Raw genomic sequence first — 16,323 nt, forward strand, 5'->3', positions numbered from 1 at the left:
AAAGACAGCGATGCGTTTCCAAGGGCTTCTCCGCCACTTTATTCCCTTCTCTGTGCTACCTGCTCGTTCTCTCTGGAAGCTATTAGGCTTTTTTTTTTTTTTTTTTTTTTTTAATCTCTGGAGTCTCAATTTTACCACCTTATAGCTTGTGGTCGGCCAGTTTTCAGGAAACAAGGAAGCTGTTGTCCATCTTGACTGGTCATATTGAAGTCCTTGTGAGAATGGGTGATGAAGGAGAAGGTCCCCGAGGACCGCTGACAATGCGGGATATTTTAAGGTGAGAAGCCAGAAGGGTTTTCTTCTTTTTTTCCCCAAGAAGCCAGAGTTTTTGAAAACTTGTGACAGAGAGTAGGGCTACGCATACTCCATTTTTTTTTACAGACCTCCCACCCTGAAATGCGTGTATTTTATTCTATTTACCTTAATTTTAGCAATGATGTAGAATTGTAGTACTAGGCTGCTGTCACTCTGACAGATCACCCTACCAGCTCAAAGGGTAAATATGTGGTTTTTTCCCCATAATTTTTGTATAGTAACAAGGTGAGGAACATTTTAGCTCATAAATTATTTACCAAACCTCACAGGCGTAATAGGCTGTGTGCATATTCATCAGGCCATCATCCATTATTCATAAGAAGTTCACTTCAACTGTTAGAAGAAAATGAGGTTGTTGATTGAAATGCTGAAGAAATGTGGTCTTTTGTTCTCCCCCCTCCTTTCTCCCATCTGAGTAAGTCTGGAAGTTTCCATCAAAAAATGATATTGTAGGAAGCAGAAATTTATTCCTGACATGCAGATGTGTAGATAAGAGGGAAAGAAAGCCTGGAGTAGGAAATAAATTGGCAGAATCAACCACCATTCATTTAGCTTGGCTAAAGGCCCCTGACTCCTGCTTGCATAGAGATTGTGCCCAGGAAGTGGCCAGAGGGGGTATCCTTCCTTGCAATAAAAGAGCAGCTTCAGCAAATCTGATAGAGTGAGTACTTACATTAACTAAGAGACAGGTCGCATTCTACAACTCAAGGAGTATTTATCATTTATTTTCTTATTTGACCTTCACACCAAATCTGTGAGGTAGGAATAATGCTCAAGATGAGAAAACTGAGGCTCAGAGAGGTTAAGTCACTTGTCTAAGGCCAGACAGCTGGTGATGACCAGACCAAGAGTAGAGCCTACATTTTCTTTCACATTCCACGTTCTTTATATAGTCTTCCTAAGGCCTCTGGATGATAAAGCCCACCAGTCCCAAGATAGAAGCATTTCACAATGCTTTCCATGAACCTTTGATTTTATTATTTTCCTTTTTTTGTATCTGGATTATTTCTGTGAACTGCAAAAGCAGTCTAGGCTTGAAAGCATCAAATAAATACTAAGTTCTATAGAATGGAGAATAACAGATGTCCCTGGGACCTGCACAGGTAGTTAGCTGCTGTGACTGCCAACCCCCACCGCCACAGGAGCAAGCTGGGGATGTTATAATCCAATCAGATCCACGGATCTGCGTTCAGCTGTGACCATGGTCGCTTACGAGCTGTGCAACCTTGGCCAAGTTAGCTTTTTTAAGCCATAGTTTCCCAATTGGAGAATGGGAATAACGCTCACTCCTAAGTTTTTGTAAGTGTTGAGGGAGATAATGTATATGAAACCCAAGTGTCAGCATTTTCGTCTCTTTTCCCCCTCCATTTTAAGGGTCACTTCTTTCTAGTGTATTTGGGGAAGCAGAATGCAAGGCAAGGTTTGTCTCATGCCTGTCTCCCAAATCTTCTGCTTGACCTTCTGTTCCATTTGGTCCTGGGCCACTCACTTGGCTGCTGGTCACAGCCTGGACCTCCTGGTGTGGTTCCTCTGGATGAAATGCAACTGTATTCACAGTGGGGCAGAGCTGTGAATTCTCCCCAACATGACTACACACAGTATTCTCTTCTGAAGGTTGGGGGAAGACTAAAGAGAATTCCAATGAATAAGGGAAAGCTTAAAAGTTTGCTTTTAACTTTGCCTATAAGCCAAATGAAAAACAGCTGAGAAGTTCAATCTTTATTAAAGGGTCTGTTCCTTTCATGGGTGTAGCCCCGACCCTGACCTGGCTCCCTGTCCTCAGGTCTGTTCCCTCCCCAGAAACTCCTCCTTCAAATCTCCATTTCTTTCTGGGAAGCTCCAGGCCCTCCCTCCCTCTTGTTCTTCAGCTACCCCCAGTATATTCCCCTAAATCTGACAAATCCAGTCTGGAAGAGGTGAATGGAGTGTGTGTGGTGAAACGGAGGGAAGACGCCACACAGCATGTGTCCCAGTACGTCCACCCGGCAGAACAGTCTAGCGGGGGCTAGCGCCCAAGTCCAGAACCGTTCCAGTCTCTTGGCCAGACTGAGATGCAGATGAGGCTCTATTCTTCTGTCTTTTGGAAAGTAAGTAATCTTGGGAACACAAACACACACCTTGAAGGAGAAAATGAAGTCTCCACCCCCAAACCGGCAAACGTCGATGTGTGTTAACATTACTCCATTTCTTTGACTTTTAATGAGGACGGGATGGTTCTGATGCAGGTAGCTTGTGATTTCACATTGAGAAAAACTGATCAAAACCCCCAAAGAAGAGACACAGCCGCAGGATTTCCTAGGCTGCCCCTGCCACGGGGGAGCCCGCCCTCTGCATTATTATGCAGAGCTGGGTTAGTGCCTCTCCTACAAAGGCTGGCCTGGAATGAGCAAGGAGGGTCCATTTCTGAGTCAGATATCTTGTAATCCCTGTTCCCTTAGTTACACAAAAACCAGCCAAAGCTTTCAAAAAGCTGCTTCAAAGAGCCTGACTGGATTCTTCCACAAACCTCTGCCCTCCCTCTTTGGGCTGGAAAATGCGAGGTGGTTTTGTTCTTGCAGTTACAGGAGTCACGAGCAGAACACATAGTAGGTGTTCACTAAAGGTACATAAAATAGCTCTACCCAGTCTGACTGATTGGGAGTAGGGACCCAGCAGGAGGAGGCAAGGGGACTCCCTGAGCCCTCAGCCCACAGCGTACCCATCTCTACTGCAGCACTTACCAAGTTCTGCCCGAATTTTGCTCCCAGCGTCTGTCTTGCCAGGCACACTGGCAGTTCATTAGCCATCATCCTTGGCTTTTCCCTTTTCTTCATCCCAACATTATTTTTTAAAACACCTTTACTGAAGTATAACTGTCACACAATAAGCCGCACATTTAAAATGCATGATTTGATAATTTTTGACATATTCACCCATGAAACCATTTCCACAATCAAGATAATTAACACATCCATCACCCCCCAAAGTTTCCCAGAGTCCATCTCTCCCTCCTGTCTCCTCTCCCCCAGGCTTTTTGTTACCACGGCTTAATTTATATTTTCCAAAATCTTATATAAATGGAATCCTACAGTATGCATTCTCTCTGTTTTTTTTTTTTGGCCAGGTTTCTTTCACTCAGCATAATTGGCATCACCCATGTTGTGCGGATCCATGGTTCATTCATTTTTACTGCACGGCAATACCGCAATTTCTTTATCCATTGACCTACTGCCGGTCATTTGTGTTGTTCCCAGTCTGGGGCTGTTACAACTAAAGCTGGTATAGATACCCTGGTAAACCCTTGTGTGCTCACATGCTTTCATTTCTCTTGGGTTAAAGGGAGTGGAATGGCTGCATCATATGGTACATGAATGTCTAATTAAAAAAAAATTATTTTGTTTATTGTTTTTTGTTATTTCAAGTTTTTATTTAAATTCTAGTTCATGGGGCGCTTAGGTGGCGCAGTTGGTTAAGCGCCCAGCTCTTGGTTTCGGCTCAGGTCTGACCTCAGGGTCCTGAGCGCCTTCCACGCTCAGCAGGGAGTCTGCTTGAGATTCCCTCCCTCTCCCTTTGCCCCTCCCCCTGCTCGCTCCCTCTCTGTAAAATAAATAAATAAATAAATCTTTAAAAAAATAAATTCCAGTTTGTCAACATATAGTGCAACATTAGTTCCAGGAGTAGAATCCAGTGATTCATCACCCTCCATACAACACTCAGTACTCGTCACTAAGTACACGCCTTAATACCCATCACCCATCTAATCCATCCCCCTGCCCACCTCCCCTGCAGCAACCTCTACAGTTAAGAATCTGTTTTACGGTTAGCCTCTTTTTTTTTCCCCCGCCCATGTTTATCTATTTTGGGTTTCTTTAATTCCACACAAGTGAAATCATATGGTATTTGTCTTTTCTCTGACTGAATTATTTCACTTAGCATAATACACTCTAGTTCCATCCAGGTCACTGCAAATCGCAAGATTTCATGCTTCCTTACGGATGAGTAATATTCCATTGTATATATGTACACCACATCTTATCCATTCACCAACTGACGGACATTTGAGCCCTTTCCATAATTCGGCTACTGTTGATAATGCTGCGACAAACATCGGGGTATGTGTGCCCCTTCGAATTAGTACTTTTGTATCCTTTGGGTAAATACGTAGTAGTGCAATTGCTGGATCATAAGGTAGTTATGTGTATGTTTAACTTTTAAAGATCCTGCCATACTGTTTTCAAAGTGGTTGTACCATTTTACACTCTTAACAGCAGTGTGTAAGAGTTCTAATAGCTCTATATTCTAACACCTGAAATATTCAGGCTTTTTATATTAGCCATTTTAATAGGTGTGCCAACATTGTTTTACTTTGACTTGATAAGAATTCACATGGTTCAAAAATTTTTTAAAAATTTAAAGGTATACGGTGAAAAGTCTCACTTTTGCCTCCGTCTCCCCATGCCAACCAGTAATCACTTTTATAGGTATCTTGTATATTCTTTCAGAATTTCTTTACTCAAATGCTAATGAATATTCTTAGTTTTTCTGCTCTTTTGCAAAAGGTATCAAGCTAACCGCACTGTTCTGAACCTTCCCTTTTATTTAAAAAAACATTTTGGAGAGCCTTCTCATTCTTTGTTACAGCCACACAGTATTTAATTGTACGGACGTACTAAGATTTATTTTACTAATTCCCCATTGATGGACATATGGGTTCTTTTTTTTAGAAGATTTTATTTTTATTTGAGAGAGAGACAGAGAGAGAGATTAGAGAATGGGTGGGAGGAGGCACAGACAGAGAAGCAGACTCCCCGCCCAGCAGGGAGGCTGACAAGGGACTCATCCCTGGACCCTGGGATCATGACGTGAGCCAAAGGCAGATGCTTAAGTGACTGAGCCACCCAGGTGCCCTAGACATATGGGTTATTTCTAATCTTTTGCTATTATGATACTGCAGTGAACACCTTATACACACTGTGTCTCATGAGCGCAAATATATCTGTAGGGATCATTCCTAGAAGTGGGGATGGTGAGACAACTGGGTGGCTCAGTCGGTTAAGCATCTGCCTTCAGCTCAGGTCACAATCCCAGGGTCCAGGGATGAGTCCCGCATGGGCTCCCTGCTTGGCGGAGAGCCTGCTTCTTCCTCTCCCTTTGCCTGTGGTTCCCCGTGCTTGTGCTCTGACAAATAAATAAAATCTTAAAAAAAAAAAAAAAAAGAAGAAGAAGAAGAAGAAGAAGTGGGGATGGTAATGCATAATATTGACAGATATTGCCAAATAAACCCAATAGGAGTTGTGTCAATTTACACTCCCACCATCAAATTAGATTGTAGTCAGAGAAAGATAAATACCATATGTGGAATTTAAGAAACAAAACAAACAAGCAAAGGGAAAAATGCAGAGACAGAGACACACAATCTGAGAAGCAGATTTAATTATAGAGAACTGATGGGTACCAGAGGGGGGTGTTGGGGGATAGGTGAAATAGGTGGTGGGGATGAAGGAATGCACTTGTTAAATGTAAGTGGGGTTTTTTTGTGTTTTTTTTTTTTTTAAGATTTTATTTATTTGACAGGGAGAGAGACAGCCAGTGAGAGAGGGAACACAAGCAGGGGGAGTGGGAGAGGAAGAAGCAGGCTTCCAGCAGAGGAGCCTGATGTGGGGCTCGATCCCATAACACCGGGATCATGCCCTAAGCCGAAGGCAGACGCTTAAGGACTGAGCCACCCAGGCACCCCCAAAAAGTAATGCACTTGTTGTGGTGAGTACCACCCAGTGTTGTATGGAAGTCTTGAATCACTATATTGTACAACTGAAACTAATATTACACTGTATGCTAAGTAACTGGAATTAAAAAAAAAAAAACTTCAAAAAACCCAAAAAGAAATAAATTAGAGTGTTTTATTCACAGCACTGCAAATAAAGTTAGCAAATGTTTGGATTTTACCAACCTGAAAACGGTGTTTGTGTGGTTTTTAATTTGCCTTTTTCTTATTAAGAGTGAAGCTGAACAGCATTTCACATGTTTAAAAGCCATTTGTATTTCCTCTTCTCTGAACTGTCTGCAAACGTCATTTTCTACTTTTTCTGATGGCTGGTCCTGTACTTACTGATGTCTGTGAGTTCTGGGACAGGGAGATTAGCCCTTTGTGATACAAATCACAAATATCTCTTCTCCAATTTGTCATTTGTCTTTTCGCTTTATGTAGTTTTCATCCCTGATATCAATTCTCTTAATTACTCATGGACATTAACCCTGAGTATTAGTCCAGTCGTTTTTGCCTCCTATATAGTTCTGGAATGCTGCCGTCCTTCTTTCTACCCCCTGCCATTTCCCTGGGCCAGTCGTCCATCAGCACTCACTAAAATTACTACATTGGTATTCTGACTGCTCTCCCAGACATATTTCCACTCTTGTCTCCTTCTAATCTATTCTACATTTTGTAGCCAGAAAGCTATTTCTAAAATAAAAACAGGATCACGTCACTTTTCTGCTTAAAACTCTTCAGTGGCTAACCAGTGCCCTTAGTTAGAAACCAATGTCTTTTTTTTTTTTTTAAGATAGCAGACTCCCCACTGAGCAAGGAGCCGATGTGGGATTAATCCCAGGACCCTAGGATCATGACCTGAGCTGAGGTCACCAACTGAGCCACCCAGGTGCCCCCAAGTATCCAATGCCTTAAGATGGAATCCTTCACAAGCTCCAAGGTCCCCTGCATGGTCTGGCTCCTGTTTACCTCTTTAGCGTCACGTCTTACTAGACTTCACCTCCCATTCCATGGTCCCGCCATACTCAAGTGTTTCCACATTCTCCCTTTCCTTTCCATAAGCTCTCTGCATAAGCTGTTCCTTCTTGGAGGAATTCCCTTCACTTGCTAAACTTACACTCAGCCTTCAGATTTCCTATCAAACATCACTCCCAGCAGGAAGCCCTCCCTGAGCCCCCTGCAAGAGATTAGGAACCTCATCTGTGTGTTCTCCTAACACCCCACACTGTCCTCATGTCAGCGCTAGTCACATTACGTTAGGATTATTGGTTTACTTCTCTGTCTCTCTCATTGGTTGGACTGAGTTCTGGGTAGGGACTAAGCCTGCTTTTTCACTACTGTTTCCCTAGTGCCTATCTCAGGGCCTGGCACATAGTAGGTGCTCAATAAATAGTCGCTGAATTCATTCAAGAAAGGATGTCTGATAAATGCCTAAACGAACATTTCCTCTTGGTGGGGGAACCCAGGAGAACAAAGAAAACAGAAAGGTTCTTGACTCCTGTCCAAGAAAGTAGCCAGTTGCTCCTTAATCCCACCTGCCAGAGAAAACAGTGGCTTGTGACCCTTCCATTTCTCTTGGTAACCTCATTTGGCTCCGCCCTCCCTTGCTCTCTGCCCAGGTCCCAGAGTGATAAGCAAAATACCTAACGTCCTGCAGGGGAGGCACTGACCAATCTGAGGGCAACTTGCCTTGGCTGGAGCTAGGTCCTGGGCTGGGGGTGGGCTCCAGTGGAGGGCCAGAGCAGAGAGGTGTACTTGGGGAGACAATCTGGGGCAATGGCTATTTACCATCCAGTAGAAGTATCTGAATTTTTAACACCTGGTAGGGCCTGACCAAAACTTACAACCTGATTATCAGCTCTGCCCACTTCCCCTCTGTCCTCTCAGGCTTCCCTTTGCTCCTTTCCTTCCCTAAAACAGAGTCTAGAGTGGGAGGTGACACAAGGATTGTGTGACCTTTTTGGCAGACAATGAAACTGAGACCCTTGGGATGCAACAGATTTAAAAACAATGTAAACAGATTAAACAATGTGAACAAATTAAAAACAGTGCTTATAAAGTCACAAACCTGAGTTTGAATACTGGCTTTGCAGCTGTGTAACTTAGTTCAACTACTTAACTGCTCTGAAATACAGTTTCCTGATCTGCACCTTTCCTCAGTCTGCGATGGACAATGGATTACACATCTGTTAAATTCACCCGTGCAAGATCTGATTAATAAATAGTATGGGATAGGTGGGAGCTGAATAGATGAGGACCAAAGTCAGTCGGTGACAGAGTGAGAACCAGAACTAGTGTCTTGATTTGGGGGCCACTTCTTACACTCTCATTGACACGGGCTGCTTCAGTCAACACAATTTTAGGGTCCCCAAGGGCCACAGAGAGAATAAGGAAAGAAAACCTTTCCCAGGTTCAGTCCTTTATTTTCTGAAGCCTTGAGCATAGGGTAAGAGTTAGGATAGATTAGTGACTTCTCCAGTTTCAGGCTTTGGGGTAGACTCAATTTAGGATCTAATTTGGAAAAGTTAGGATACAGGGAAGATTTGTCTGATCTGACCTTCAAGGATTTATTCACTCCTTTACTGACCAATTACTGACTGCAAACTTCATGCTAAGAAAAGTACAGGGCTCTGGAGATCCAAGTCTACTAAAAAACAGTGTTTTTCAAGCTGTGGGTCCTGACTTGTTAGTGGGATGAGAAACCACAACCAGATTTGAAAAAAATAAACACGAGAATAGAAAATACTACAGTGCACTGTATGTAGAAGGATTAAATACTAGGTCAAAAAAATTTTTGTTATAAATGTGTGTGTGTGTGTGTGTGTGTGTGCGCGCTGGGTCATGATTTAAACCATAGCATTGTGGATTGTGGTCAAAAAAGTTTGCAAGCCCCTGCATCAGAAGGTGAGCTTCAAGAGAGCAAGGGCTTTGTTTTGTCTTAGAGCAGTGCGTGGCATCTGTGTTTCACAAATAAGCTGAACGGGTGAATATCTAACACTATGCCGCCTTCGGGAAGATTAGAGTCAAACACAAAGGAAAAGGTAAATATGATAGGCTTTTCAATACTAATATTAGTCTGAACCAAATTAAAAATGTCTTGCTCAGTTCCATCTCTGTACTTGCACATAGGAGGCATATTATAAAATGTAGGATGTAAGGAAAATCTTAATTGCTGCGCTCAAGGATGGCATCTTTGCCCTTAAGGACAATTAGGTTAGGGGCGAAACGAAACAGAGAAAATATACACAAGGCACCATACAGGTCACCTGTAACAAGTGCCAAACCAAGGGCAGGGGCCACAAGCACTCCCTGGGAACCGCGAGCGTGTCGGTTTTAGTGCTGGCTGCTGGGGAAGACACCGCAGCGCACGCCCTGCCTTTGGTAAGAAAGACGGCGACACAAGTAAACACTGGCAGCCTGTCGGTGGAACAGACAAGGCAACGAATATTCCGCCGATGGTCTACCTTGAAAAAGGACAATGACAGCCAGACTGGCAAAATAAATCTGGACGGAGCTGAGGCTTAAATCGGGCTTCGTAGGAGGGAAACTGCTCGATAGGTTAAGGTTCGGGGAGCGTATTTCAGGCAGTTAGGGAAGCAATGAGAAATCCCTGCCCCTTTTGGAAAGGCTGTCAAGGTGAGGTGACCTTGAGTTGCTGCGCGTAGGTGGAAAAAGGTTCCGGAGAATAGTTTAATGGTTCTGCCTCCGAGCGCCCAAAAGAGAAAAAATTCCTGTTTTGAGACAATACCTGTATTTGGTTTTCTTCCCGTCGTGGGACGCGGGTGGGGGTTGGAAGACAAGACCCAAGGGGCGGGCCCAACGCGCGCGAGTAGGCGGGACCACGAGAGCCCTCCCTCTAGCTACTGGAAGCCGGGCAAAGGGGCGGGGTTTCCGGTGGTAGCGGCACTCGGGCGTCGGGTGACGCTAGGCGGACGAATCGTCACGTGACACGGAAGTGACTACGAACAGGAAGAGGACGAAAAAAATAACCGTCCGCGACGCCGAGCCGAACCGGACCAGCAGCCACCATGAACAGCAAAGGCAAGGACAGGGGGCGGCTGGGGCCGTCGGGGGGAATAGTGCTAGCCTGGAGCGAGTGGGCCCGGAGCCCAGGGTCGCCAAGCGCCAGGCTTGGGGCGAGCTGCGCCTCGCTCCTGGACCAGCTGCAGTCCCGGGGGCTGCGCCAGACGCCTTCGTCATCCCCGAACTACGGCTACTCGCTCCTTCCCGGCCCTTTCCTCCTTTAACTCTGTGGCGCAGTTTGGAGCTGCGGGCTCGGGTGGAGGGGTGGGGGGGGAAAGGCTTGTCATGATGGGCATCTGCAGGAGCAAATGGGGAGCTATAGCAGGGATTTGGGTCGGCCAATGGAGAGCCGGCGGAGGCGGGGCGCCGCGCTCCGGAACCAGAGGCTGGCGCCCGGGCTTAACTAGTGAGGTGCCGGCGCTGGTGGGCGGACCAGGGGGCCAGAAGGGTCTCTCTCTCCCCCTTTTCCTTCGATGGTGGCCCGAAGTTCTCCCGATTCTTGTAATTGTACTAGTGCCTGGCAGAGCACGATCCTCAGCTGTTTCTCAGGACATTTCCCTTTATCTTCTCTCGAGTCTGAAGGTTCACTTCCACCACTCACTTTATTTGGAAGTCGACCTTGAGTAGGCATCTATGGGGCAGTCATAAGCACTATGACTCAACGGGGTCTTGGGCCGTTACACCAGGCTTGTGAAGACCACCCAGAGCAGGGGCAGGATGTACCCACCGTTGGGGTGCCCAGACCTGCCTTGCATCGGTGGAGAAACTTGGGTCCAGCTAGACTTTCCCTTACACCAGTATGTTAATGGAAGAGCGCTCTTTCTGTCCAGTTAGAATCCAACATCTTCAGCTATAAGTGGGGATGAGGGTGCAAAGAGAATGCGTAGTTTTCTTGGCCTCCGAAATCAAATCTGCTTGCTGCCACAGGGTTAGCTACCCAGTATGCTCTGTGCCATTTTGGTGGCTCTGTATGGTAGGCAACGTGCATTTTTGTCTTGTTTTCCAGGTCAATATCCAACGCAGCCAACCTACCCCGTGCAGCCTCCTGGGAATCCAGTGTACCCTCAGACCTTGCATCTTCCTCAGGCTCCACCCTATACTGATGCCCCACCTGCCTACTCAGAGGTGCTTCCACTTTACTAGACTTGAACTGAATACGCTTGGATCCCGCTTTCAGTCCTTAGCTAAGCCTGACTCCACATAGTTATTTACTCTCCACGAAGAGGAGAGAGTGCTCACATGAATAGTCTGAAGCACTGTATACTTCAGCAATTTCTGTTGGGGTTGAGAATGCATTATCTGATTATTCTGTGGTTTTTTTGGCACAGGCTGAGGTTAAGAAGATGAGTTTGCGTTCCTTGAGCCTAACATTAGCTATAGCAGGAAGTGACCTAGGAGAATACTGAGTGGCAGTGGAAAGGCAGTTTGTGTAACTCACAGTGTAATGTGCACAAGGACAATTAAGAATTGACTCATGAAAGAGATCTGAAATTGGAATGTCGTAAAGTAACTTGTTCCCTTCTCTTCTAGCTCTATCGTCCGAGCTTTGTGCACCCAGGGGCTGCCACAGTCCCCACCATGTCAGCTGCATTTCCTGGCGCCTCACTGTATCTTCCCATGGCCCAATCTGTAGCTGTTGGACCTTTAGGTTCCACAATCCCTATGGCTTATTATCCAGTTGGTCCCATCTATCCACCTGGTTCAGCAGTGCTGGTGGAAGGAGGGTATGATGCAGGTGCCAGATTTGGAGCTGGGGCTACCGCTGGCAACATTCCTGTGAGTATGACCTTACCAGAAAAACTCCGCTCTTGTGTGTTTTAACTTTCAGAAGAGATTACATATTCATCCTTTCACCATCCCTGGCTAATAGCTGTGGTTTTGGTGTAACCACTGATACCCAGTAGTCAGGCAGAAAGCAGTTGAGGGGGCAGGAGAACTGTGGCAACTCAGTAGCATCTGGCACATTCCCTGGGGTCTGAGTTAACCAGATGCCTTTGTTTTCCTATCTTAGGAGGAGTCCCGCCTGCTGCCTTTTCAGTTCCAGTTTGAAACTGGTCTAGTAATACTCCTTATTCACTCCATAAGCATTTACTTCAAATTTGCCATCAGCACGGCATTCCATCAGGAACCATGATGATTAAAAATGGAGAAAGCATCATCCCTATTAAGTAGCGTTTAGAAAGATACTAGAAATTTTAGTTGTTTCCGGCTTAGTTCTCCCACGGATAGGGATTAGAGCCCAAATGGTCCTCCCTGGGGCCATCCACTCAAAACCATATACCTAAAATGAGGTGAGAACGCTTTTGAATGAGTGGTAGGCTCTTGTTTGTATCTCTGGGTTCACAGAGAATACAGACCTGCTTTACAACCCAAATTGGTGGCAGGACTAGCTTTAAGATGTAATTGGTCAGCACACTGCCATCTTCCTAACGGATCCTGTTTCCCTTGTGTCCCACCTCCCTTGTCTCAGCTGCCCTGTGCCCAATCAACCTTGTCTTTTCCTTCCAGCCTCCACCCCCTGGATGCCCTCCCAACGCTGCTCAGCTTGCAGTCATGCAGGGAGCCAATGTCCTCGTAACTCAGCGGAAGGGAAACTTCTTCATGGGTGGCTCAGATGGTGGCTACACCATCTGGTGAAGAACCAAGGCCACCTCTGTGCCGGGAAAGACATCACATACCTTCAGCACTTCTCACAATGTAACTGCTTTAGTCATATTAACCTGAAGTTGCAGTTTAGACACATGTTGTTGGGGTGTCTTTCTGGTGCCCAAACTTTCAGGCACTTTTCAAACTTAATAAGGAACCATGTATTGGTAGCAGTACCTCCTTAAAGCATTTTGAGGTAGGGGAGGCATCCATTCATAAAATGAATGTGGGTAAAGCAGCCCTAAGGATCTTCCTTTAATTCCTCTGGAGTAATACTGTACCTTACTGGTCTTTGCTCTTAGTAATAAAACATCAAATTAGGTTTGGAGGGAACTTTGATCTTCCTAAGAATTAAAGTTGCCAAATTATTCTGATTGGTCTTTAATCTCCTTTAAGTCTTTGATTTCTATTACTTGTTATAAATGAAACGCATTAGTTGTCTGCCTTTCCCTTTCCATCCTTTGCCCCATGTCCCACCCTCACCCCTAGTCTTCCAGTTCCTTCCCGCCAATCTCCATTGAATCAATGGTGCAGGACAGAAAGCCAGTCAAACTAACTTCCTTCTTTCCTTGCACTTGTCCCCACTCGCCATCTTTTCACTAGTCTTTCACAAGGATCCTCTGAAACCCCCTCTGTGCCCCGAGCACAGGCCCCATTACTTCTGCTTTTGCATCTCCTCAGGCAAAAGTGGAGGGTGCCTCTAGGACCCTTCTCATAGGTTGTTTCTTCGTCCATGAACCAAACCCAAATTTGCTTCGGTGCCAGAAAAACAGAGCTCTGTTTGAACAAAGGGTTTCAATGCAAACTGTACTGTAAACGGGTTTGTGTAAAACGGGGGGGCAAGGAGGAGGATGCATTTCAAAAGCCTGATGACGTGAGAGCCAAATTAGGGGATGTCTTCCCATCCAAAAATTGGTTACCGTTTATTGTCGGAGCGTCTGATGTAGGCCCTCGTGGCTCCCGAGAATTCCTCAGCTGGGTTCGTGGGGTCATTTTATGAATCCCTCACTACAAAATGACTTGAGTCCAGTGAAATCTCATTAGGGTTAAGACTATTTCAGGGATCCTTAATATTTTGATTTTTGTTTTCTGAAATTGGATTTTATTTTATTTTATCTTATAATTTCAGTTCATCTAACTTTTGTGTTCTGTACATGTGATGTTTGACTGTACCATTGACTGTTATAGAAGTTCAGCGTTGTATGTCTCTCTCTACACTGTGGTGCACTTAACTTGTGGATTTTTTATACTAAAAATGTAGAATAAAGACTATTTTGAAGATTTGAATAAAGTGATGAAGTTGCATTACACCTCACTTCAAGGATTCCTTACTCAACTTGTTTTTACATTTCTTCTCCATCTATCTTTTACGTCCTACCCAGAATTCAGATAGGTGCTGCTGCTGTTCTGGGTGGTTTTGTTTTGTTTTTTTAAATGGAGCCTTTGAAATAAATTCAGGAGTACGAGGCAAAGATCTGACCATTTTCATGAGTCCCAAACTAAATGTTTTACTTTTCTTCATTTTACTTCCTAAGCTCTTTCAGAATCTTAAGAGCCTGTTATGCCAGAGGTATTCAGAACACAAACTTAGAAATAAGGCAACGACTGATTCTAACTTGCTCTAGAATTTGACTTGAGGAAAATATTTTAGTATGACAGTCTGTGTAAGTTCAAGGTGACCTTCAGTTTCTCCAAAATTCTGTGTGGAGAAATACTGAAAACGAATTGTCAAAATTGATTCTTCAACTCTTGGGTCTTACCTCGGGAGGAACTGAGCTTGGACAAGGGAGGCAATACAATTAAGACCTCAAAGGAGATTTAGCTTAATTCCAAAGTAAACAGTATTTGCGGAGCTATGATTTCTATGAAAACGTTGTGTCTTTTAAACACATCTCATCTGGGGACTGAGAACCAAGAAGCTTCTCTGGGCTTGATTCAAAGGACACTGGTGGGAAGAGTGGTAGGGTGATTGTTCTGGTTCCCTCTGTGTATACAAAGAATGGGTCTGGGAAGGGATGTCTGGGTGGCTCAGTCGGCAGAGCGTCTGCCTTCAGCTCAGGTCATGATCCATGGTCCTGGGATGGAGTCCCGAGTTGGGTTCCCTGCTCAGTGGAGAGCCTGCTTCTCCTCTCCCTCTGCTCCTCCCCCACTCACTCATCCTTTCTCCCGAGTGTACTCTTTCTCAAATAAATAAATCTTAAAAAAAAAAAAAAAAAGACGAGTCTGAGAAATTCTGGCCCTTGCCAGGATGGAAAGTAAACCATTTCATCTCCCAGGGTATGTTTCTAATGACACTCCCCTGGGACAAGCTTCCCACAACCATCTTTGTTTCAAACTCCTGAGACTGTTGTGGGAACTTCTGAAACTTCCCTAGGGTTCTTTTTGTTTGGGAGAACATAGGCAAACGAGTTAAACAAGCAAAAGAAAATGTCAAAAAAGTTTAAGCATGGATAAGTCAAAATATAAAGGTGGTTATTTCTGGCACGTAAGAATCAGATTTCTGTATCAATGAACATTTTTAATTGTGGTAAAAATAACATCAGTATAAGGTTGTTGGGGAATATGGGCAGGAAGGGCTCAGATTAGGAGATAGAACACATTCATCAGGGGGTGGGGTCTCCATAGTCTCCTGCCCCTCCCCGCGTGGCCTTTTACCATGGCATCCAGCACCTGGGAAGAACTTCTGCGGACACTTATCCCTGCTCGGGCTGTCACCAGTTGACCAGGCAGGGGACAGAGGAGCAGCCAGCGACCCTAACTCTCCTTCCCTTCGATCTTGAAAAAAGTGGAGATGACTGGGCACGTACTCATATGGCCTCGTGTCGCTCCGCCCTGTTGGGCAGCCACCAAACCCAGCTACACCACAAGGGCCTGGCTAAAGACATCATCGACAGCTTTCTCTGTGTCCCTGGCATCAGTGATGTTGGCATTTGGGCCTGTGTCCTAGAAGGAGCTCAGGTTTGCCCATATCAGTCAGTGCTCCTCACTGGTTTCAGATAAAACTTTCACCTAATAAATAGTGTGTGAGCACTGGAGCCTGGAAAAGCTCCTTGGGGCCCGGGACTCGTTAGATGAAATATTCCTCCTTGTCCCTGCCCTTGGCTGAGTCACTCTCCATTTGGAGGACGGCGCCGGGCTCGCCTTCTGCGGGTTCGTAGGTGACGTAGCTGCCTTTGTTCTTGTACAGGTAAAAGAAGATCAAGACCGCGACTGAGAGCAGGGTGAGGAAGACCACGGTGATAACGACTTGGAAAGGAGAGGGGAGAATGCAGAGAGGGTCAGGATTGAGGCTGTCTCCGGAATTCATGGGGGCCCCCGAAATCAATGATTCCCTCACTTTTTATAAGGACCCTCCTGTTCTAGTTATCCGGCGTCCACCTCCAAGATCCATATTCCCCCCAAGTCCACTTCCACGGTGCACGGTATCCAGAATACCCTGGTGCTTAAACTAAGCACACGCGGCTTTTGATTTCTAACAAAACAACCCCCTCTCAACCAGTGCCTGATGATTCTGATAGAAATAGGAAGGAGGGAAACAGGAAATAGCTTATCCCAACAGGAAGGCGTTTTTAAATCCACAGCCTCCTGCAGGG

At 45.2% G+C, this 16,323-nt stretch overlaps 2 protein-coding genes across 6 annotated transcripts in view; one reads left to right on the top strand and one right to left on the bottom strand.

The window, feature by feature from the left end:
* Positions 1-88: 88 nt before the first annotated feature.
* The window catches only part of SMAGP (small cell adhesion glycoprotein), a 29,697-nt gene continuing 13,462 nt past the window's right edge, over positions 89-16,323 (bottom strand). For all 4 annotated transcript variants that reach the window (XM_087855842.1, XM_087855841.1, XM_045800736.2 and 1 more), the window contains exon 4: positions 89-15,976. In XM_087855842.1, coding sequence (XP_087711968.1) covers positions 15,798-15,976 — 179 coding nt within the window. In that variant the 3' untranslated portion in view covers positions 89-15,797. The remainder of the gene's footprint in view (positions 15,977-16,323) is intronic.
* On the top strand, positions 9,977-14,045 carry DAZAP2 (DAZ associated protein 2). 2 transcript variants are annotated; one of them, XM_045801031.2, is made up of 4 exons: positions 9,977-10,102; positions 11,091-11,209; positions 11,615-11,860; positions 12,593-14,045. In XM_045801031.2, the coding sequence occupies exons 1-4, from the start codon at positions 10,090-10,092 to the stop codon at positions 12,719-12,721; spliced, it is 507 nt and encodes a 168-aa protein (XP_045656987.1). In that variant the 5' UTR covers positions 9,977-10,089; the 3' UTR covers positions 12,722-14,045. The 2 variants fall into 2 exon arrangements, with proteins under 2 accessions (XP_045656987.1, XP_045656988.1); XM_045801032.2 differs by having other exon boundaries at positions 11,615-11,783.

This window comes from Ursus americanus, chromosome 25 (genome assembly GCF_024610735.1).
Source record: "Ursus americanus isolate L20-20 chromosome 25, mUrsAme1.1.p, whole genome shotgun sequence".
NCBI classification, from domain to species: domain Eukaryota; kingdom Metazoa; phylum Chordata; class Mammalia; order Carnivora; family Ursidae; genus Ursus; species Ursus americanus.

Coding starts and splice junctions, on each gene's coding strand:
- DAZAP2 (XM_045801032.2), top strand. Junction 11,210..11,614: donor CCCCACCTGCCTACTCAGAG/GTGCTTCCACTT, acceptor CTTCTCTTCTAG/CTCTATCGTCCGAGCTTTGT. Junction 11,784..12,592: donor TGGTCCCATCTATCCACCTG/GTTCAGCAGTGC, acceptor TTTTCCTTCCAG/CCTCCACCCCCTGGATGCCC.